Source organism: Emys orbicularis, chromosome 4 (assembly GCF_028017835.1).
Source record: "Emys orbicularis isolate rEmyOrb1 chromosome 4, rEmyOrb1.hap1, whole genome shotgun sequence".
Taxonomy (NCBI): Eukaryota; Metazoa; Chordata; order Testudines; family Emydidae; genus Emys; species Emys orbicularis.
The window spans coordinates 5,151,715-5,174,633 of NC_088686.1; the positions used below are offsets into that span (position 1 = coordinate 5,151,715).

Genomic DNA, 22,919 nt, shown 5'->3' on the forward strand with positions numbered 1-22,919 from the left:
ACTGCAGCAAGGGAGATTTAGTTTAGACATTAGGAAAAAACATCCCAATTCTCAGGGTGGTTAAGCACTGGAATACATTGCCTAGGGAGGTTGTGGAATCTCTGTCATTGGAGGTTTTGAGGGACAGGTTAGACAAATAACTGTAAAGGATGTTCTGTGCAGGAAAATGGACTAGATGACCTCTCGAGGTCCCTTCCAGTCCTACATTTCTATGATACATACATAAAACCTCAGAATATAGTGAAAGGAAATTCAGTGTATCACACTCCTGTCAATTGTTGTGCAAATCACATTACCTTGAAGTATATCTGATGTTTTAAGAGGCTTTACAAGTATGTGGGGCCAGTACATTTGAAAAACAGTTTAAGCTATCAGCAATATTTTATGTAGCACCAAAGTAAAATTACAGCATATAAAATGCAGGCACAAGAGGAAGGAATAACTTCTCATGAAAAACGATTCTGTCCATTCCAGTATCATCACTTGATAAGTACATGATGTAAACATTTGATTATATTGTACCTGATGGCATTTTTTATTTGTTGAGTGTCCTGTTCCAGTGGAAAACGTGGAGCATTTAAATCGCTCTTGGACTCCATTCTTTTGTGCCAACATAGCTGCTTTTCTTTCCCCCCAAAAAACTTGTATTAAGTTAAGTTTGCATATGGGGCTGCAGAGAGACAAAGGAAATGGCCAAAGGTGTGAAGAGATGCAGCGCCAGAGTATTTCATTGTATAAACGTCTCCCATTTCCTACGTGGTGTCCTTCAACTCAGGCAGGATCGGGAAGAGCAATCTTTCACAACATATTTCAGGGCATGGCTACACTTGCAGATGTAGAGCGCTGTGAGTTAAACCCGCCTTCGGAGAGCGCAATAGGGAAAGCGCTGCAGTCTGTTCACACTGACAGCTGCAAGCGCACTGGCGTGGCCACATTTGCGGCACTTGCAGCAGCATTGGGAGCGGTGCATTATGGGCAGCTATCCCAGTATGCCAGTGGCTGCAACGTGCTTTTCAAATGGAGCGGGGGGTGGAGTGTGACAGGGAGTGTGTTGTGTGTATGTGGGGGGAGAGAGAGTGGGGTTTTGGGGGGCTGAGAGCATGTCAGCATGCTGTCTTGTAAGTTCAGACAGCAGCAGACTCTCCCCCCCCCCGCCTCTCTCTCTCACACACAGTATTCCACAGTGATGGTTGCTTTGTCCCTGAGTAGATAAGCAGCCGGCTGTCAGAAATGGAGCTTTGAAAGGGCATATCCGCATTCCTGCAGCGATTCAAAAACAATGACAAGAGTGGCCACTTGACTTAAGGGGATTATGGGACATTTCTGGAGGCCGATCAGAGCGCAGTAATGCAACACCCCGTTCACACTGGCGCCACAGCGCTCCAGCGGGGGCGCAGCAAACGTTATTCCACCCGCCGAGGTGGATTACCGGGAGCACTTTAGCTGCGGAGTCAGAGCGCTCTACGTGCCTTGCCAGTGTGGACGGGGAGTGAGCCAGGGCACCCGGGACTCCTTTATTGCGCACTAACTCGCAGGTGCAGCCAAGCCCTTAAGCGTAACGCCTCCTGCTTGGGGACTCCTACCCACTTGCCTCTGAGCAAGGATGCTGTTTTCCAGGCAACGGTTCCCAGGTTGGATAAGGAGATCCATGTTCACTGGAACCTCATGTAGGCTCTGCAGGAGGGCAAGGCCAGATTTAAAAATGCATGGAGCCTCAGAGTGCAGGCTGTGGTCCCCCCAGGAAACGCTATAAGTAGACCCCCCCTTAAACTAATGGGAGCAATGCACCTAACGACACACGTTGGACAGGGAAAATACTGAAGGTGAGCAGCCCTGCCGAAGTTACTGTATTTAAACTCCCAAGGGACTGAGTTAACTGAAAATACACAAATGCAATGCAAATGGAGTAATGCGGATACAAACAGCTCCCCCCCCACACACACCCCGAATTCCTTGCCTGTGCATCAGGGCTCCCTCCTAATCTACGCACTGTAAGATAGATAATAGTGCTGAGTACTTATAGGCCAAATCCTCACTGTGAAGTGCCCAATTTTTGGCCATTTCTTAGATGGTGGGGCCCACTGCAGTGGATAAAACAGTTCAATGATTGTGCAAGAAACTGCAACAGGGTAGAGACCCCTTAGAAGCCACTGAGTCCCCTGTGAACCTGCAAAGCTGAGGGGCCTGGTACCATTCATCGGTGTCCCTTGCTGTCAGTGTTAACGAGATCCATTAGAGTTACTTTGTTCCTTGCTAGGGTGGGACATGGGGGCAGGATGAGGTAGTCACCATGTCCTGGAAAAGGTCTCTCCTCTCTTGTTTAGGGTCTTGTCTCCAGCTTAGAGTTCTCCTTGATATCTCCAACTGGAGTCTGTGGATGACTTATTTACATAGGACAGAGACCCCATGCCCCGTGGAGCTCCAGTGGGCACACCTCTAATGTTAGGGCTGCCTCCTTTTACTGTCCCTCCCCTTGGGTGGGGGAGGGGAAATCCTTGTGTTGTGATTTTTTCCCACAAGGATTCTGGTGAGCATTCCCAGCCAATCATGAGAAGCTAAGGCAACTGGAACCAAAGGGTATGGGTCCAAGAGAAGGCTTGGGGGGCAGTCGTTATCCCGGTTTTACTGTTGAAATGGGGCTATACTGATATGAGTCCCCAAGGCTCTGCAGGGAAAGACAGGCATGGCCCTCACACCCTGTGGGATGAGGTAGCGTGGTGGGTTACACAAGCAATTGATACATTTAAGAGAAAATGTCAAAAGAGTCCACAACAGACCCCAAACCTACAGCTCTCCAGTGTGAACTGAGCATCCTTGTGGCCTTTAATGTATTTATCTTCACACACACGAGGGAGGAACGGAAGTGCTACTATCCCCATTTTACAGATGGGGAACCGAGGCAGAGAGACACTAATTGACATGCCCAAGGTCACTCAGGAATGTTTGGCGGAGCAGGGAAGTGAACCCAGGACTCTGGCTAATGACCTAACCACTGGATCATCCTCCCAGGTCATGAGTATGGAAGGAGTGTAGATTTTCCTGTATTTGAGTATAGAGTGGTCTCTCGAGAAGGTGGTTGGGATATTGACTGGGGGCTTTTGAAACCGCACTAGAAAGCATGCTGACCAATGCTGCACTAGCAGGAAGGTGGACTAGATAATCTAACTGGTCTTTTCCATCTCTGATTGCCATGATTCCTTTGCACTACACGGCACATCTCCTACCAGAATGTCATGATGCTGAAGAGGCTTACAAGGCCCGAATGATGACTTAGTGCCCACAGTATAAACCTGTATCACAACGACAGTCCCTGTCCTAGGAAACTCACAATCTAGGAGCTCGACAATACACACTATGGGAATAAACACACATACATGGGGTGGGCAGGTGGGAAGGGAACAGTAAGGATGGGTGCGTTTGCATACAATAGTAGTCATGGGGGGTTCAGTATTCACAGTGGCCACATGAAAAACGCCTATTCCTTTACACCTCTGATGCAGTTGACCTAAAAACCACTGTCAAGGGGAATTTTGCTTGGGTATGAACTGAGGAATTGGACTAGAACATTCAGTTATATGGAATCGGTTGTATCCCAGGATGGGACGTAACTAAGTTTCATTCAGCTTGGCCAGAGAGGTGATTTGGTCCCACACACAGTTTGTTTTTATGCCCTAAAGAACTGGATTGTATGCAACTAGATACATTACACTTCCTCACACCTCTCTCCTCACACACCCACACACTGCAGAAAAAGCAAAATTAATGAGTTATTACATAATTCACAGAGTTTCACCAAAATATCACTTTCTATTTAGAACACAGACTCATCCAAGAATAGATCGTACAGAATTACTGATTTAAAAGCACTGAAGTTTCTTTATCTCAGATAAATGTAATACTATTACCATTATAAAAAGAACACTGTAGTTAATGTTAACATACACACACACTTTTCTTCTCCAATACCTAGAAGATCATTATGAAATCCATGCTTTCCCCATTTCTATTCAAATTCTCGCTTGCTAATATCAGAATAAAATGAATAGGAATCTAAACAAAGACATAAAAAAAACCCTCTCACCCAAAGACTTTGGATATACTCCTGGCCTCTCATAACCATGTTCTTCTTGTTTCTCCCAGCACTTTCAAAACACATCAGCTGGTGCATAAGTTATAGTGGTCTTTTGTTTTTAAATCTCTAATATAAACCAGAGCTTTCCCCTCTAACATTATAACAAAAGTATTCGTAATTTGTAGTTTGAGAGGCATGGGAGAGAGACTGTGTTATTTATCTCTTGGCTATCTGAGAGCTTGTGCCAACAACATCCATTGAAGTCAAGTGGAGTATTTCCCCTGAGTTTAATAGGGAACGGACTGGGGCCTGAGGCGGGTAGTTGCTGAGAAGTCTATAGAATTGTGGGAAGCAAGGCCCAACTTTCGCAGTCCATTCCTATTCAGCACAACATGTGCTTAGCTCCCGTTGATGCTCACGCTGATCCTGTACTTAAATGTTTTGCTGAACTGTGGCCCAAGTGGGTGAGCCGAAGCCCACTGGAGTCAATGAGAACCTTTACATTGACTTCAGTGGGCTTTGGATCAGGCCCTTACATATGCAAGATGGGACACAAAACACGGATCAAACCACTGAGGACACTCAGCAGGGTTAGTGAGGCACTGTAAGACCAGTGGGTCTCAAAGCCAGGCCTGAAGAGTTGGCAGGGAGCAAACACTTCCAGGCTGCCAACCGTCAGCAGCTATAACCCCTATCAATGACCCGCTGTGGACAGAGATTGCAGGAAGTCCCACCTCAAAGGAGTCTGACAGGCAGCAGCCTCATAGCTCCTGCATGGCTCCCACCCTAGATAAACCCAAGGGGCGTTCCAGGAAGTGCCCAGACAACAGCACAGATCTCCTGTAGCTGCCACGACAATAGAGGCTCTTGAACTGACCTCAGCTTGATTCAGACCTCACCTCCTGAAACCTGACTCGGACTCTGACACTTGGTGTGCACCTCCGGCTGGAAGCTGCCTACGAACTCCTCCATTACTTGCAACCTCAGGTTCGACTTTGCTCCTCTCTGCCGTTGGCAGCATGTTGACAGGCACAGACTGTCCAGAGTGCTCTTCCAACATTCCCCAATAAACCTACCCTCCTCCAAGGACCCCACAAACAAGCCAGTGCCCAAATGAGGCTGAAAATCATGTTTCTAGTTTCTAAATGGATTAAACAAGGCTCTCCAAGGTTGTGTCATCATGGGGAATTCCAAGGCGGAGGACAAGGCACACGAATCCCAGATTTACCATTACCAAGGGGAATAGATTGGAGAAGGCAGGAATATGGACATCTTAGCAGCTTCAAAAAGCCTAAAAACAGATTTTCATTAGGGATATTTCTAGTTTAAGCTCTCTCTAGTTAAGCGAGCCCCGGGGTCCATGCTCCTCAGCCAGTGCCCTGCCCACCAGAACACAATCATTGCGTTCACTTCCCCATCTAGGGATCTGGAGAACGCTTCGCCCCCAGGTCCCCGCCACGTTACATTCAATCTCACACTCCCAAGAGTTTTCCTGAGCATGTCTGCAGGCGGACATGACTCCTCTTGTGCTCAGCAAAAAGTACACAGGAAGCTAATGTAGCTTTTCTTCCTCTAAAAGCTAACCTCTTCTGTGGCACTGAAGTCTTAACATATGAGGAGGAATTAGCCATTTGGGGTCTTTATTAAGGAGGGACTAGCCAGTCTCCTGTGGGGGTGATCTAAACCCATTGTGGCTTGCATAAGCATCTAGCCCATGGAGGGCCACTATTTCATTGGAAGAGCGGAGAGGAGAAAATGGAAGCAGCAGGCAATACATTCAGCTACAGAGCCTTGGGGCAGAATCTTTAGCAACAAAAATCCACGTGGCTATTTGTCATGAGCTTACATATATAAGGGACGTGCCAGTGCACCTCTGCATATCTGAGCTAAGTGTAAAAGAGCAGCTCTGTTAATCACGAATGCTTTCTTCAGCAAGAGACCATCAACAATAAAAATGCCATATTATTAATTGGGAGGAGGGATAGCTCAGTGGTTTGAGCCTTGGCCTGCTAAACCTGGGGTTGTAAATTCAATCCTTGAGGGGCCACTTAGGGATCTGGGGCAAAATTGGTACTGTTAGTGAAGGCAGGGGGCTGGACTCAATGACAGGGTCCCTTCCAGTTCTATGAGGTAGGTATATATCCATATTTTTTTTTAGAATAGCAGCATTACCTTGAGGCCCCAACTGAGATCAGCGACTCTTTGGCCAAGCAGTGAACATACACATGGTTAGAGACAGCCCCAGACCTAAAGAGCTGCTTGGTTCATCTAAGTCAGGAATAACTGAGAGGTGCATAAGTCACTTTATTTAACAGCAAAAATAAGAACCAGCATTTTTAACTTGATTTGATTTTTAGACTTGAAAATCTCCTAGGGAACATCTTATCTGTCACTTACACAGACATGACAATGAATTAGTGTCCCCACCTCAAGTCAGACATCTCATTTTCTGATCACAAAAGCACCGTGTTTGCAAAGTAATTTATTTCCCCATATTTTCTCCTAAATGTGACTGAATTTTATGGCAACACTGTTTATAATTCACAGATGGAGAATCGAAAAAGTTCCCTGTGCAAAGTGTGTTAACAGTTCCACATAGACCAAGACCCATGAACTTTTTTCCTTATCTCACATAATGTCCATAAGTGAAATCAGTATGGAGGCCAATATTTATAGAAACACACTCTTCTATATGAGATATTTGTTCCTACACTTAAAAAAAGAGTAATGTTAGACATCCACAGAATAACACAGGTTCATTACAAATTGACAACAGCATCATCGTATACTTTTTAAATCAATGACTAGCTTGTGTCATTTTTACTTATATGGTATCTGCATATTCTAATCATGAATTTTGGGAACCACAGAACCAGAACAGCAGGACACTGACACGTGGAATAATCAGCAGACTCCTAGTCCTATGAGTTTACCAGGAAACAATCAAGTCATTTCCCCCCCAAAATGCATCAGAAGGAAATAAGAATTTACTTACACTGCACAATGAGCTGCACCAATGCTTCTCTGGGTTTCACATTAAATCCATTGTACTGACTGGTCTGACATCTGTATGTTCCTGTCATCTCCCTAGACACATTCACTATCCTCAGTATTCCATCGTAACTCTCCATTTGCATGGATCCATCTGGCATTGCAATCTCCTTATCAGCTCTGGACCAAAGAATGATAGGTTTGGGCTTTCCGGTCACCTGGCATTGTAGTTCTATAATGTCTCCTTCCCGGGTGACTAAAGGTGATTTTTCTTGTGGAACAGTCAGATTGGGCGGAACTTCAACGGGAAAGGGGAGGGAAAAAAGAGAAGGATCCCTGGTTAGTATTTACAGGAAAAGTAGTTGCAAAAATGAAGACAATATACAGTGCTGCTATTAGTATTTTCATGAGATGAACCTCTGGTCACATGGCTTTCCGTTGAAGTATGTTTGACCTTGCAAACTTGTTTTAGAATAGAACTGACTACAGACCATATATATAACAGTCAAGGACTAAAGACAACATTCATGCTGGATTCAGAAATCAATACAAACTTCACAAATTGAAGGGGAAAAAAATGCTGTCACGACATTACCAGCAAAGGCTTTTCTTAATGCACATTTTAAACCTACGAACAAACAAAGGAACATTTGAACAGTTTTTTCCAACAAGTGTCATGTAATCCCTTGACTAGGAGCACGGCAAAACAATGATAAGAGGTGGTCAATGAAATCAGTGCTAGCGTACAAAACACATGATAACATTTCCACTCTTTCCTAGACAGCTTGTTCCCGTGTTTGTAAGAGTCTACCGGGGAAGGTGCGAGATCAGAAGTAAGTGCAGCTTGTAACCATATACTCACGTCACCAGTCCAGTGTTTGTACTAGGAGCCTATTAGCATTCAGCAGAGCATCCCGCAGTTAGCCCCGTTAGAGACGGCACTTCTGCCTCTGTACTTTACGTAGCTACTTTTGATAAGTAGAGAGCACTAAGAGCGTCAAAGGCTTGAAGAGAACATTTTTGCCATGTTCAATTATCGTCGCAGTCTCATCATGCCTTTATTCGTTTTGTAACCCAGCTTTTTCTTCTCTCTTAGCCATGGGCTTAAGGCAGATCAAAATACAATTCCTGGAGTTGTGTGTGATTTCTAGACGTGAACTACCACATTTGGCACCACACAGTGTTGTATTTACTTGCATGGCTAACACCTACAGGTGACAGCTAGCTTTGTAGTGGGTCCATTTAAATACAAAGTGCAGTGTGTGAAGGGAAAACCATGTGATTGGGTGCAGAGCCATGCAATAAATACATTTGTCGTGTATCATTTGCCTGCCCACCCTCAGGAGACTATCCACCCCCTGGGACTTGTTCTAACGCTTCAAATCTCTCAGCACCTTCGAACACCCACCGTTTCCTTTTAATCAGCCTGCCAGAGAAATGTTGCTTCTTTCCCCCCAAAACTTGGACTTTTCCAAAAAAATTACCCTGCCCTCAGCCAGGCTGGGCAAGATTCAGTCTTGCACCAAACCTTCTGTCCATAAAAATGTGTCGCAGTGAAGGGGGCTGGACTAGAGAGCCTATTGAGGTCCCTTCCAGTCATACATTTCTGATTCGTTGATTCCACCTCACAGCCCCGCAAGGCCAGAAGTGGGACCTTTGTACCGGTGAGAAGGGGAGACAGAGCCCCATCATCCCCCTGGGATCCAGCACTCATTTCTAGGCCTGCAAGATCCTTCGGTATCAGACTTTAAAACAGGGACATTTTCAGGCACAGCAAAGCTCTTTTAGACTATTTCACAGGGTTTAGTAGCTCCCTCTGAACCCTGCCCAGTGAGACATGCCATAACTGAGGCACACTGGTTTTACAGAAGGATACAAAAAAATGAACCTGTACTGAAAAAGCAAATCTTTCTAAAACACTGCTAGAATATATTCTTGTGTAACATGTGAGGCACACACCTACAACACAGGTGATGGTATTGGGCACAATGGCTTGATCGGGCATCATTTGGCAAATCCTGCATACCTCACTCAGAGCCTCGCCAGCCATGAGTACTGCAGTCATCCCAAACTCACGGTGATAAAACCACAACACCCCCCGCCCACGTTGTGTTCTTTCACTCACAGGCACACAGTGAGAGTGTGTGTATGCGTATACATGCCTACATAGCAAACACACAGAACAACAAACTAGCAGGAGCAGGCTGAGCTGACGTGAAACGAAGGTTTCTCACTCATAAAGAACAGACATGGGAATACAATGACTTGAGAAAAATATAGCTGACGCCTTTCCCTTTATACCACATACTGACATGGGAGAAAATAGCATGCAACTCATGACCCTGCTGTTCCCAGTCCCGATACCTGTTATAGCAATAGGGACGGGGGGAGAGGGGTGTGGAGGACAAAGTGTCATTCCCCCATGGAATCACCATGGCCCAGATGCTTCCCCCAAATAGAGGAGGAAGAAAATACAAATGGAATTTCTGACTCAGCAGAAACAAGAAAGCACTCAAAGAATAAATCTTTATCAGATACAATATTTATCAGCACACTCAGACCACATCTCACTCTCCCCCTGCCCACAGACACTACTGCAGTAATAACAGCAGCAATAAACGATTTGTCGGTAGAAGTCAGGCAAGTTAACAAAAGCAGCCCAGCCCCAACAAAAACACCTCTGCCCAGAATCTCATAGACTCACAGAAATGCAGGGCTGGAAGGGAACTCAAGAGAGGTCAGGTTGTCTAGCCAGAAACTGAAGCAGGACCAAGTAAACCTAGACTATCCCTGACAGATTTTTGTCCAGCCTGTTCTTAAAAACCTTCAATTATGGGGATTCCACAACCCCCTGGTATCTAACCTAAATCTCCCTTGCTGCAGATTAAGCTGATTATTTTTGTCCTACCTTCAGTAGATATGGACAACAGCTGATGACAGTCTTCTGTATAAATTATATATTTGTGATCCTTTTCTGTAGTACTACGGCCTAGCCAGTTACACCTCATTCTGCATGTGATTTTTCCTTCCTAAGTGTAGTACTTTGCAATTGTCTTTATTGAATTTCATCTTGTTGGTTTCAGACCAATTCTCCAGTGTGTCAAGGTCATTTTAAATGCTAATCCTTTCCTCCAAGTTTTAGAGAACCCTCCCAGGTTGGTGTCATGTGCAAATTTGATAAGCATCGTCTCAACTCTATTATCTCATTCATTAGTGAAAATAGTACATAGTACTGGATCCAAGACAGACCCCTGTGGAACCCAGTAGGTATGTCCACCCAGTATGACATTGAACCACTGATAACTAGTCTTACCCTTCCTAGTTTGTGGTCTGTTTGGTGAGTATTCCAAAGATGGCTGAAGTATTTAATTTAAAGAGGCCAGAACAAAGTGGAAGAAAACAAAAGACATGAACATTTAGCTGGGCAATGATAGCCAAGAAGGATATGTTTCAGAGTAGCAGCCGTGTTAGTCTGTATCCGCAAAAATAACAGGAGTACTTGTGGCACCTTAGAGACTAACAAATTTATTAGAGCATAAGCTTTCGTGGGCTACAACCCACTTCTTCGGATGCATATAGAGTGAACCATATATTGAGGAGATATATATACACACACATACTTAAGAAGGATATGCAAAAGCATACGAAAATTTACCCAAGAGATCTTAGATTTTAAGTTCAATAGGGCTGGGACCATTTTTCATGATGGTTTTGTACAGCACCCAGCATAATGACATGCTGATCCCTGATTAGGGTCTCTAGATGATACCACAATCGTCATTCATAGGAGCAAAGATGGATACAGGAGACGAGTTGCACAGGGTGCTGATGGCGAGGACAAGAAGCTTGTGTTCGATGCAGCTATCAAGAGGACGCCAATGGAAAGATTTGGAGAGGGCATGAATGGAGTCAGAACAGTGTGCAAATTACTTGACCTCTGTCTCAAGTATCTAGTATGCACACATCACCCATAGCATGCAGGGACATGAGTTTCAAAACACTACTTGATTTACAGCAGCATTTTGCATGGACAGTTGGAGGACAGAGAAGGCGAGAGACAAGGAGACTTCAGAGAAGGAGGTTGTAGAGCTCAAGGTAAGATATTACCTGTGCAGGATGCGGGTTTTAGAGGTGGGGAGGGAGAATAAAGGATAACATTCTGAAATGTTGTCGAATAAATTCTCAGGAATTAGTGACAGCCCAGATATGGAGGTGGGAGAGGATTATTACTTACACATCTCCACGGGTGTCCACGATGCTTTGCAGACATATAGGAAGCCTGTTTGCAATGAGTGGATAGCCTAATTAGGAGAGAGAGATAAAGTTCACAAGAATTTGGCGCATGTAAACACCAAGAAGGGACTAGGCTGTGTAGAGTGGGCCAATGGCAATTGAACTAGTAAGGATGGATCAAGTCAGGCAAAGGAATGTTTGGGCTGTGCTTCAAGAAATAATCCCAAACTGAGATTAGACTGAGTCAATCTGCCAAGAGAATTGGCGGAAGCCCTTCACTTGCGCCATTTAAAACTATACTGCTCAAGGAACTAAAGAACATTGAAGGGAACTCCATTGCTGTGTCAGGGAGATAAGAGGCCCCCTTATTTAGGGCTTTACTTTCTCCAATTTCTACAAAGGTCAAAGGTGATGTGCTGGGCTCCTAAAGTGCATCCCCTGCCACAGGTGGCTTTGCGACAGATTCATAGTTCATGGCAAAGACAAAAAAGCTGCTTTGGGGAGAGGGTTAACAAGAGGCCTGGGTGAAACTGGCAACAGCCATCCAAGATGGTCTGTGAAAGGCAGCCTCAGAGCTACCTCATTAAGCTTTAGTAAGGCAGCCATTAATCATCATTAGGGACCTTCTCTTTCTTAATGGACCATCTCCTGGAAGGAGAGTGAAATTGTTTACCAACCCATACTGTGTGTTTGTCTTCAAACAACTGTTTGGGGAAACCAGGAAGGGGGTTTAGCAGGCATCTTGAGAATGAGCAGAAGAAGAGTTGGTATATGGACACCTAGTGAGACTGCAAGTCCTGCCAAAAGGGATGGCTTTCAAAAGATGTAAACTTTTGAACCTTTTGCTCACCTTTCCTTTCTTCTTCTTGGGAAGTAAGTTGAGAAGGTCTTATGTAGTTTAGCTTAAAAAAAGTGTCAATCTAGAGGTGTCAAGCAAACTATTTGCGTAGACTGTCAGTCCTCATCAGTTAAGACTGAGCCAATCACAACACGTCTATTTATTTTCTTTTAAATTCCATTGTCTCTATTGTTGCTACTTTTTAAAAATTAGAATGACTGTCTGGGTAATTTCATGCAGCCACCCCATGGAGAAGAGAGCCCCTAATCCTCAACGCAAAGGTGTACACAGATAAAGAGACTGTAGAACCTACATACCCAGGCCAGTTTCATTCAAGGGTCAGGGATGGAGTTGTCTGCTCCTATCAAGTTGTGTTGCAGTCAGGCGGTGGTGTGCAAACAAGACCAAGGAGGAGATGAGAGTCAGAGAAGATGTGGGTCAGTGAGATCTGCTGTGATAGCAGCTCATCATCATCACCTTGTGCAGTAGCACAAAGGCAGGGAGACATCTCACCACACAAACTGTGTTGTAACGTGTAGTAGAAGGGGCAGCTCAGTCCACAAATAAAGAATAGAAGTCCTGTACACATTCGATATCAAGTAATCATAAAATAAAAGCATTTTAAAGCAGCCCACAGTTTCTTTTTCTCCTCATGAATCTATTGCTTGCAATGATAAACCATTCAATGGATGATGTCTCAAAAAATCAATTTACTCCAATAATAAATAAGTCATTTGTTTCCTCCAAAACCCATTTGACATCGCTAGACTACTTATAAATGATCACTGTCGGACAATGCTTGTGGCTTACAAATGCTTTAATTATCCCACTAATTATACCAAAGAATGCTCTTTGTCATCATGGAAATAGACACTACTGTGATTTTAATAAACAATTTGAACTAAAATGAAGATGATTCTTTCATATGTTGTCAAAGGCAGAATGAGATGACCAGCAAACAGAATGCTTCATCAATAGATCAGGGCCCCAAGTTCTAATGAGCAAATGAGGTTTAATTAGCAAATTCTTTAGTAGATAATTGATCAGTTTAAAGGGGAAGCCCTCTCATCAGATCATCACAAGGAAGATGTGTGGCTGGATGTTCCACTGATACAGTCTTGCAGTTTATGAGTTACTCTGCCAGTTCACATTAATGTGTTTGTATGGAAAATATGAGTCTCATTCTACAGTCCCATCAAAAGGAGTGACACCAGTGAACTCTGATCAGGCCAACACTGGACCCATTGTCCCATCCATGTTGTGCTCTATTCCTGGGCTTCACGGCCACAGAACTAGGATGTTTCCTAAGAGCCTCCTTCTGCTTCAGCTTCTGCAGCAGTGGTCGGGCAAAGCCCACTCCAGCCGCGCACAGCTGGCCAAGCCTATTGTTTTCAGAGCCAGGGATCTGAGTCGATGTGCACTCTTTTTTTACCACTGCAAGATGGGCCCTTATCTTTAAGATGTCCAGTGGCCTGGGCTTGAGCATATTCAAGAAGTTCGCCTAAAGTTCTGGAATGAACTTCACTCCTCTGGCAACATGGGACTTTATACCATAAGCACAAAGCTCACCGGTATAGGAGAAGCACTTTCTCGCCATCGGATCCAAGGCTTTGGAACCAACTCACCCCTGGAACTAGGGCCCACCAGAAATCTCACCAGATTTTCTGCTCCAACTGCAAAGTACGTTTCTTCTCCTGCCTTCTCTAATGGAAACACACAATATCATGGGCATTTAAAAGCAAAACCCTGCCAAAGCAATACACAACGCTACACAATGGCTGGATAACCGTACTCAGAGAGTAGTTATTAAGGGTTCCCAATCCTGCTGGAAAGGTATAACAAGTGGGGTTCCGCAGGGGTCTGTTTTGGGACTGGCTCTGTTCAATATCTTCATCAACGACTTAGATATTGGCATAGAAAGTACACTTATTAAGTTTGCAGATGATACCAAACTGGGAGGGATTGCAACTGCTTTGGAGGATAGGGTCATAATTCAAAATGATCTGGACAAATTGGAGAAATGGTCTGAGGTAAACAGGATGAAGTTTAACAAAGACAAATGCAAAGTGCTCCACTTAGGAAGGAACACTCAGTTTCACACATACAGAATGGGAAGAGACTGTCTAGGAAGGAGTACGGCAGAAAGGGATCTAGGGGTTATAGTGGACCACAAGCTAAATATGAGTCAACAGTGTGATGCTGTTGCAAAAAAAGCAAACATGATTCTGGGATGCATTAACAGGTGTGTTGTGAGCAAGACACGAGAAGTCATTCTTCCGCTCTACTCTGCGCAGGTTAGGCCTCAACTGGAGTATTGTGTCCAGTTCTGGGCACCGCATTTCAAGAAAGATGTGGAGAAAGTCCAGAGAAGAGAAACAAGAATGATTAAAGGTCTTGAGAACATGACCTATGAAGGAAGGCTGAGTAATAGGATAAATCAGAAGCATCCATCAGATGACCATCCCTGTAAACTTTTCATAATTTCTGCAGGCAGTGATGAAATATGTCAGTTCTTAGATTCACTCTCCCGTAACATGCAAGACAAACAGAAAGAGGGAGGAAAAAATATCATTCAGAACCAGTCTTCCTTAACGTCTTAAAAGACATTATGTCTATTTGTATGACTTCATCATCCAATTAGGGGAAGCTGAAAGTGTTTCCGTCTGAATTTGAAGGTCATTAGTGATTCATCAAGATTCATAAGTGCTGTGATAGCGATGAACATAAGGTCCATGCACAAACACATTTTCCAAGTGCCAGAACTGAGCATTGCTATCCTAGACATCTTGCTGTTCATCAGTTATCTGACATTGGGCATCATCCTGCATTCCTTACTCCGGCAGGATTCCCACTGCTGTCAAAAGGGGAGGACGCAAAACTATTACTATTACTCTTCCCGATGATCCTATGGCAAGTAAAGATAATGCAGTGGTAACTTTCTGCTAGAGAGGTAACACATGAGTGCACAGAATGTCATTCTCCCACACGCATCCATCAGACCCCAACATTGCATTTGCCAGCTAACAATCTTCTCTCTCTTTCACTTCACTCCTGTCCTGGTTAGTAAGATGAGCACTGCTAAGCTGTACAACTGGAGTTCATGCTACACGACATCATAAGCTCAGGTATGTGAGGCTGTTGCTCACAGTCTCTGTCTTCACTGCCTTTGTGATAAATAAACATGTAGATAGAAATTAGCACTCCAAGTATCTGAATCACTGATTTTTTTGCCTGTAAATCTGTGCTTCACTTCAGGTTTCACTTGGCATAAGATTTTGGCTAAAGAGAGAATGATGGGGGAGGGGGGGTCTTTGGACAATGAAAACACCTAGAATGGGGTGTTGTGCTCTGATGACCCTAAAATGCCTGTATAGTTGAACGGTGTTTTGCTGGGTACGACAGATAATAAAACCAACTGCGTGAGTACTAATCACATACTCCTGTGCACCCTGATTCTGCAATCAGACCCACATGGGTAGAAGCTCCTGATCAGATGGACCCAAATGCAGGATGAGGGCCATTGCCAGTACAGATCACGTGTGAAACAAAACCCAAAGAGAACCCTGATTGTTGGGTATGATGGTTGTAGAGGAGTGGGTGGAATTTTTCCATGGGAGGTAAGGGGGGGGGGAGAGAGATGAATCTTCCACCTCTTTGTCAGAGCCAGCCCAATTTCAGCTACCTGGATAAGACCTCCAGAGGATCTGACCACCTCACAATCATTAAATGTATGTATACACTCAGCATCTCATTGGGAGGTAGGGAAGTGCTATTAGGCCTATTTTACAGAGGGGAGATTAAATGGTTTGCCTGCCCAAAGTCATACAGGAAAAGGCTGTGACAGAACAGGGAATGGAATCCAGGCCTCCCACGTCCTGGTCTGGCCCCCTAGCCACTGGACCATCCTTCCTCTCCTTCCTGTTATTCAGAACTTTCCTCCTAATGCACTTTCAATGTCTACAGAAACATTTTAAGACATAACACATGACTCAGGTCCTACCCATGCATTTCAAAACTGATTTACGGGGCTAACATTTTAAAAGGGGATTCCCATCTTGCGTCCACCAGGGCAGGGAGCACGGCAATTGCCATGGGCACCAGCTTTCAAGGGACACTGGACCATTGTGCCACTCGGCCATTTTGTTTTTTTTCTCTGCTGACTGGCTGGGGTTTTTTTCTGGTCCACCCTACGGTGGGGAGGTGCTCCAAAAATATTTTCCACCCCGGTCAGCAAAAGGCGTTGGGTCATTCCTGCTTAGACTACCTCTTTCTGTCCCTATTCTCTTTAAAACACCACCACAGATCAACACATGCAACTCCTCCTGATATCCATGGCATGTTACCGAGGTCAGAGGGCAGCATTATGGCCCTAAATATAAACAAGGAGTCAGACAATGAGGAGGAGAGCTATGCGAGAGAGCATTTACCACATTGGACTCAAGAGGGTGTTTATAGCGTGGACAAAAGGTGACGTGTCAATGGCAAGTATTACTGCTGGGATAAAAGACAAATAGGAGACTCTCTGGAAAAACTGACCTTCTACTTGAGGGAAATTTAATAAGCCTTTTAGAAACTGGGCAGCATGTTTGTGTGTGCGTGGCAGGGTCAGAATGAGGCTGTTCCACAACACCTTCGTACTGTGCTGCAAAACTGGATCTGGGATGTGTGTTCTTTGCTGGCTTACTCCAGTGGCCTGTGTGACATCCACAACATACCTCAGATCAGCATATAGGGGAGCAGTGGGGGCCAAAAACCTAACTTGTTTCAAGACTGAGCTCCATAAGTTTAGGGAGGGGATGATATGATGGGACTGCCTACAATGGCATGTGGCCCATCCACGACTGCTATTAGCAAATATCTCCAATGGTCAGAGATGGGATGCCAGATGGAGAGGGCTTTGGTTACTACAGAGAATTCTTTCCCAGGTGTCTGGCTGGTGGGTCTCACCCACATGCTCAAGGTCTAACTGATCACCATATTTGGGGTTGGGAAGCAATTTCCCCCCATGTCAGATTGACAGAGACAAGGGCAGGGAGTATTCGCCTTCCTCTGCAGTGTGGGGTAAGGTCATTTGCTCATTTGAACTAGAGTAAATAGTGGATTCTCAGCAATTTGAAGTCATTCAACCAAGACTTGAGGATTTTGGTAACTTAGCCAGAGGTTATGAGCCTAACGCCAAAGTGGGTGGGCAAGGTTTTGTGGCTGGCAATGTGCAGGAGGTCAGACTAGATGATCAAAACAGTCCCTTCTGGCCTTTAAGTCTATAGGTCTATGACAGCTGGCATAACCTGAAGAAAGTTGTAGCTATGTATCATATCAATGAAAGGAACTATAATGCACATAACACTGACATGCTTTGCCTCTGTACTATAACACAAATTTGTTATTTTAACATATCTGGAAATATACATTCATTTTTACTGGGAAAATTGACTAGCAACCCTATTTTTTCTAGTGATGGCAGAAAGAATATTTTCTATTAGAAAATATATTTTCTGCATTATAAAAAAGTATAAAGCAGCTTTCATTTGGGCCTGGTTGAAGGACCTTTGTTGTTGTTTTTTTCAAACTCATGAGAGAAAGGTGATCGTCAGTTTTGCTCGATTCATATTTGATTTGACATACCTGGGGGAGAAAACCCTTCTAATTGATAAAAACCCAATAATGGGTAACAAATGCAGAAAGTAACTGACCCTACCAGAAAGCATTCCATACTAATCTAAGGACTTTTGTTGTTCTGTGGCCGCAGTAAAAATGGGGACTGCATCAGTCACTAAGATCAGCCACTGGTAAAAATATTCATGCCTATGTGTTCATATGAGGCTACATCTACACTACAGGGGGGGGTTGATTTAAGATACGCAAATTCAGCTACGCGAATAGCATAGCTGAATTCGACGTATCGCAGTCGACTTACCCCGCTGTGAGGACGGCGGCAAAATCGACTTCCGCGGCTTCCCGTCGACGGCTCTTACTCCCACCTTCGCTGGTGGAGTAAGAGCGTTGATTCGGGGATCGATTGTCGCGTCCTGACGGGACGCGATAAATCGATCCCCGAGAGGTCGATTTCTACCCACCGATTCCGGCGGGTAGTGTAGACCAGGCCTCGTTACAAGCCATCCATCAGTTCAGAGAGAAACACACACACTCCATAAGCACTGGAAGATACTCTTAGCTGAGACAATTGCCAACAGAGGGACATACTTTCTTGTAAGACATAGAAATGAACATGCATTGAGTACCTAAACCACAATGGGTGCCTATGGGATTTTCCCAACTAGGAGCAGCATGTGCCCCAGTATTCCCTTACATACTCATTAAAACAGCTGCCTGCCCCACACCCAAAGTCTACTATTAGATGCAAGCAGCTGCACGACCTCCCTTTGGAGAGCAGAGCATCATCTGCCACCCATCCAACCTTCTGCCTTCTGTTCATAGGAGCAGCACACTCTGGAAACCAGGAGTCCAAGTTAGGGGGAAGCCTCACTCCTCTTCTCTTGCACATGCACTGAGGAAGAGCCACAATTGTAAAGCCCAAGTCCAAGGGAGCAGCCTTACCTGTACTGCTGGATATGTTGACATCAATGCTGATATCGGATATGCCGCCGCCTTTCAGGGATGCCACGCAGGTGTACGTTCCAAAGTCAGTGAATTTCAAGTCGATGATGTCCAGGTTGGTGGTGCCAGGGGAAACGTCCGGGTCAGTCTGGGTGATGACCATCCTTTCGGAGCTACGCAACGGGCGTCCATTTTTAAACCAACTGAATGTGAGCTCCTCAGAAGGAACAGCTTCCACCTGGCAGGAGATTTTCACCTCGCGCCCAATCTGGATGTTGTCGTCTTTGTGATAGGGGTCAGGCGTGATCCAAAACCGGCCTTTTTTTAAGGCTAAGATATAAAAACAGGCCCACAATTAGTCTAATATGGTACAGCTCTTGCCATCCGAGACCCGGATCCTGCAAACCGTTATACCCATGCATATGAATGGTCCCACTGAAGTCACGGTAAACTACTCACGTGCATAAAGTGGAACACGTGGATTAAACGTTAGCTGGATCAGGTCCTTAATCGACATCATAACGGTGGCATACATATGCATTGCTAAAGCTCTCACCACTGTTGTCATGCAAGCAAGGAATAGATACAGTAAATAAATCTGGCTGAGCTGCTGGCAACTGAAGGGTAATAAAAACAGTTCAAGATTCCTCAGTGTTGACTCTGTATTGTTCTAGGTAGATCCATGTCCCCCGCCCCACTGTCCTATCAGAGTGCCCGAAGATAAGCTTGCTGAAGATAAGAAAACACAGAGATCAATCTCATATCACTGAAATGATCAGCAGTGTCATCTCAAATCTGTCTGCGGACAGGGACAGCTGTGCGGAACAGCCCTTTGCCAGTTCGCTACATGGGAAAAAACAAACAAACTCCTAGGCTAAAATCCTCCCTGTGGCTCCTTCCCCCATCAGTGGCCTGGATTCACCCCTCACTCATACAGGCTGCAGCCTCCACAGGCTTGTCCCAATGGGGATCCCCCTGCCAGCAACTGCAGCCCCAGACGTGGCCAGCTAAGGAGCACACCTGGAGCATGGATGCTTCTTCTGAGCAGCCTCCCTTAGTGGGTCTGTTCTGAAGTCGCAGCAGCAATTTAAAGCTGCCCTTCCCCAGTGTATTCCCCATGAGAGGCTGTGCAAATGTAATCCACACACCTCCTGGGTGTGGTGCTCTGTCCCAGCTAGCGCACTGAGACCACTTAGAGAGAATTAAATGAGTTCACTCTTAGCAAAGAGCCAGTTGGCTTTTAGCTCTTAGCAGTAGAGACTCATGCACTAAGTTCCAGAGGTCCCAGGTTCAATCCCGCCCGCCGCCGACCGGGATCTGTCAGTGTTATACAAACACAGCATGCCCTTCCCAGGGATGAAGCGGGGCTGCCTATCCCTGGTGGGGCAGCGCCTGTCGAAGTGAAGTGAGGCCAATATGCGCGCACACGGCTGGGAACAGAATGTTAGCCAGAAATTGCGGTGACGGAGCTTGCCACAAGCATCAACAGGTTTGGGGGGGGGGGTTAAATTAATAATAAAGTTATTTTCTTCAATTCACTAGGACAAGAATTAAGCACGGTAATTAATTCTCAACCCTCCAGCCAACGAGGGGAAGTACCGTCCCAGTTTTACAGAGGAGGAACCAGAGTTACAGAAATTAAACGAGGGCTTAAGGAGACAGTGTCAGAGCCAGCATTAGGACTCAGATGCTCTAGGTCCCAGCCAAGAATGCCAACTGCTACCCCATGACACTCTCGTGAGGCAGGACAATCTCCAACCGATGAGTCACTAACACAAATTCAGCAATTTGCCATGAAAAAGCAACTTGATGCCATACTTCAGGCATTTGTTTTCAATATTTTTGTTTAAAGCAAACCTAAAACTATCCTGAAACTGTAGCAATTGGAATTAGCAAAGCAGCTGGTAGGATGCTAATTTTTGGAAGATGTTCCAGAGTCAACCATTAAGCTCTTTAAATATGTATAACTTCTGATATACTGCATTTAAATGCTACGTGTATAATCTCTCTCTCTTGCTCTCTCTCAGAATATATCTCTATATATTCTGTGTCAAACTGAAAAGCCCCACAAGGAAAATACCGGTTGGAAATTTTATAAACAAATATTCAGGCTAAACATAAAAATTGGAAGACAAATATTTAAATCTGACATTTCCGCTGCATTATGTGACTTTTTAGCACAGTGGAAAGTTCCTTTGTTTCTACCCCCCCACCCCCACCCCATTCCTGTGACTGCCCATACAGTGCTTCATGCATGGAGCATTCTGAGGTGAAATGAGGACACACAGCAGCATTCTCCTATCTGGCCTCATGTATTTAGATGCTTCCAGCAAATGAAGTGTGACATCGTTACAAATGGTAAAGGCGGTGTACTGAAAATTTTCTTGTCAGGATACCATACTTTGGGTAATAAACAGTTTGCTCATATACAGAAAGCGTAACAATATGAAATGGAAATGAACTTATGAGGTACAAAGCAAGCTAGGAGAGCATTCATTGTCAGCTGTTTATGAAGTGTTGAAAATGCTAATTCAGACTCTCTGTCCTTAGCTCAGTAACTCTTGGAATAAAACTGCTTTGCAGCTAACCAAAGTGAGGCAGAATTACCATTTTCACCACTTTCTATAGCTATAAAAGAGCTGACACTTCATTGATGATATTTTAATTGTGTTTTTTAACTTTTCTATTTTTTTTTCATCCTCTACCCACAAATCTAAAAATCTTTCAAAATCCAGATAGCAGCCCACAAACAGAAAGAGATGGACAAACACACAGGCAATAGACCCAGAGAGACACAGTAACAAACTTTGGCTGGTGAAATAGCATAACCATCTTAATCAGAGAATGAAAGAATTGGTTTGTTTGTAGCGCAGGTTGGAGAACACAAGAGGTTATTTGGAAACTCATGTACTTCATTGTTGAGGTATATGGATGGCTGCTAGGTTTCTAATTAAGTATTTCTGAATCTTGAAAGTTTCATGAATTTTAGTATGAAAAAATTCGTGTCAGAATATGTTAGTCATTATTAATCATTTGTTACTCTGTTTAAAAGTTGCAATCAACCGCCCAGGAAGCAGAAACCGGCAGCTGACCAATCCCACGCAACAAATAAAGAATCTGAAAATTGTCAAGGTGAACATTTGTAGTCAGCTGCTGCAATTTGTTCAAATACCATTTCCCACAAATACATGGACGTAACAAATACACTCCTACTTTGCAAACAGAGAAAAAGAAAGTTAAACAATCAATGGAAGGAATAATTCAGTCAGCTCTGTTTGGTAGTAAAATCACCAAGCTGGTTTCCATTTTGAATCTTTTTTTCCTTGTCTGCACATAGTGAGTTTTAGCCATTTCTCTCTCCCAGCAAATGGAGAGCAGAGTTGAAAAGAAAGTTTTAAATCTCATCCATTCCTCGTTTTGGCTAAATCCATAAGAGCATCGAAGCTAAGGAGAAAAGGAGTCAAAGGCTTCAGGCCATAAGCCTCATGGGCCAGGAACATTCCTTTCATTGCCCATGTACTACATTGCATCGTTGGCTACCAGCAAGTGAGGTATGGTTGGTTTGTTGTCTTATTTTTACTTATGCGGAAGCATCAGGTATTAGCAACAACCAGCGACAGGATATTGGACGTGGACCAGACAATGTTCAGCCCTGCTAGGGCAAATCCTATATTTCTAAAACCAATGTAATGACAGAAGAAAATTTCTGTCAGGTAGGTCCCAGGGGTTGCTGTACAGCACCCACCATAGCCAAATCGTTCTCCCAAAGGAGATTCAGAGGCACAGAAACTGGGTGCTGAAACACTGTATTTCTTGGCAGGAAGTACAGGAGCCTATAGATCCTATAAAATCGGAGCTAGTGAAAGCTTCTGTGCCATTCCCCTCCTCCTCTCCCTTCTGCTCTCCACACGAGGCTCTCCCTTCACATGCCATCCCGCTTTCCTAGCCTCTCAGCAAGCATCACAGCCATCGCTAACAGCAACAAGGACTCCCAATTCTACACCTGGTTAACCAGAATGCCTCTCTCTATCTGGTCGCATTCTCCAAGAGCCTCACAAAACCTGCACTGCCATTGCGCTATGCCTCTCTTGCCAACACCAGAGGAACAATTTTGGTTTTATAATCGTAGCCCTGAAGCATTAAGTACCACCGTTAACCAATCAACATCCACAGCTCCCTAACCTCACTCACCTGCAGGGGGAGACAGTTCAGTTCCACCATTAGCAG

The 22,919-nt window shown here is 44.6% G+C and overlaps 1 protein-coding gene across 2 annotated transcripts in view; it reads right to left on the reverse strand.

The window, feature by feature from the left end:
* MDGA2 (MAM domain containing glycosylphosphatidylinositol anchor 2) overlaps positions 1 to 22,919 on the reverse strand; it is a 631,329-nt gene that overhangs the window by 208,523 nt on the left and 399,887 nt on the right. For both annotated transcript variants that reach the window (XM_065403864.1, XM_065403863.1), the window contains exons 7-8: positions 18,693 to 19,022; positions 7,068 to 7,361 (exon numbers count right to left, since the gene is read on the reverse strand). In XM_065403864.1, coding sequence (XP_065259936.1) covers positions 7,068 to 7,361; positions 18,693 to 19,022 — 624 coding nt within the window. The remainder of the gene's footprint in view (positions 1 to 7,067; positions 7,362 to 18,692; positions 19,023 to 22,919) is intronic.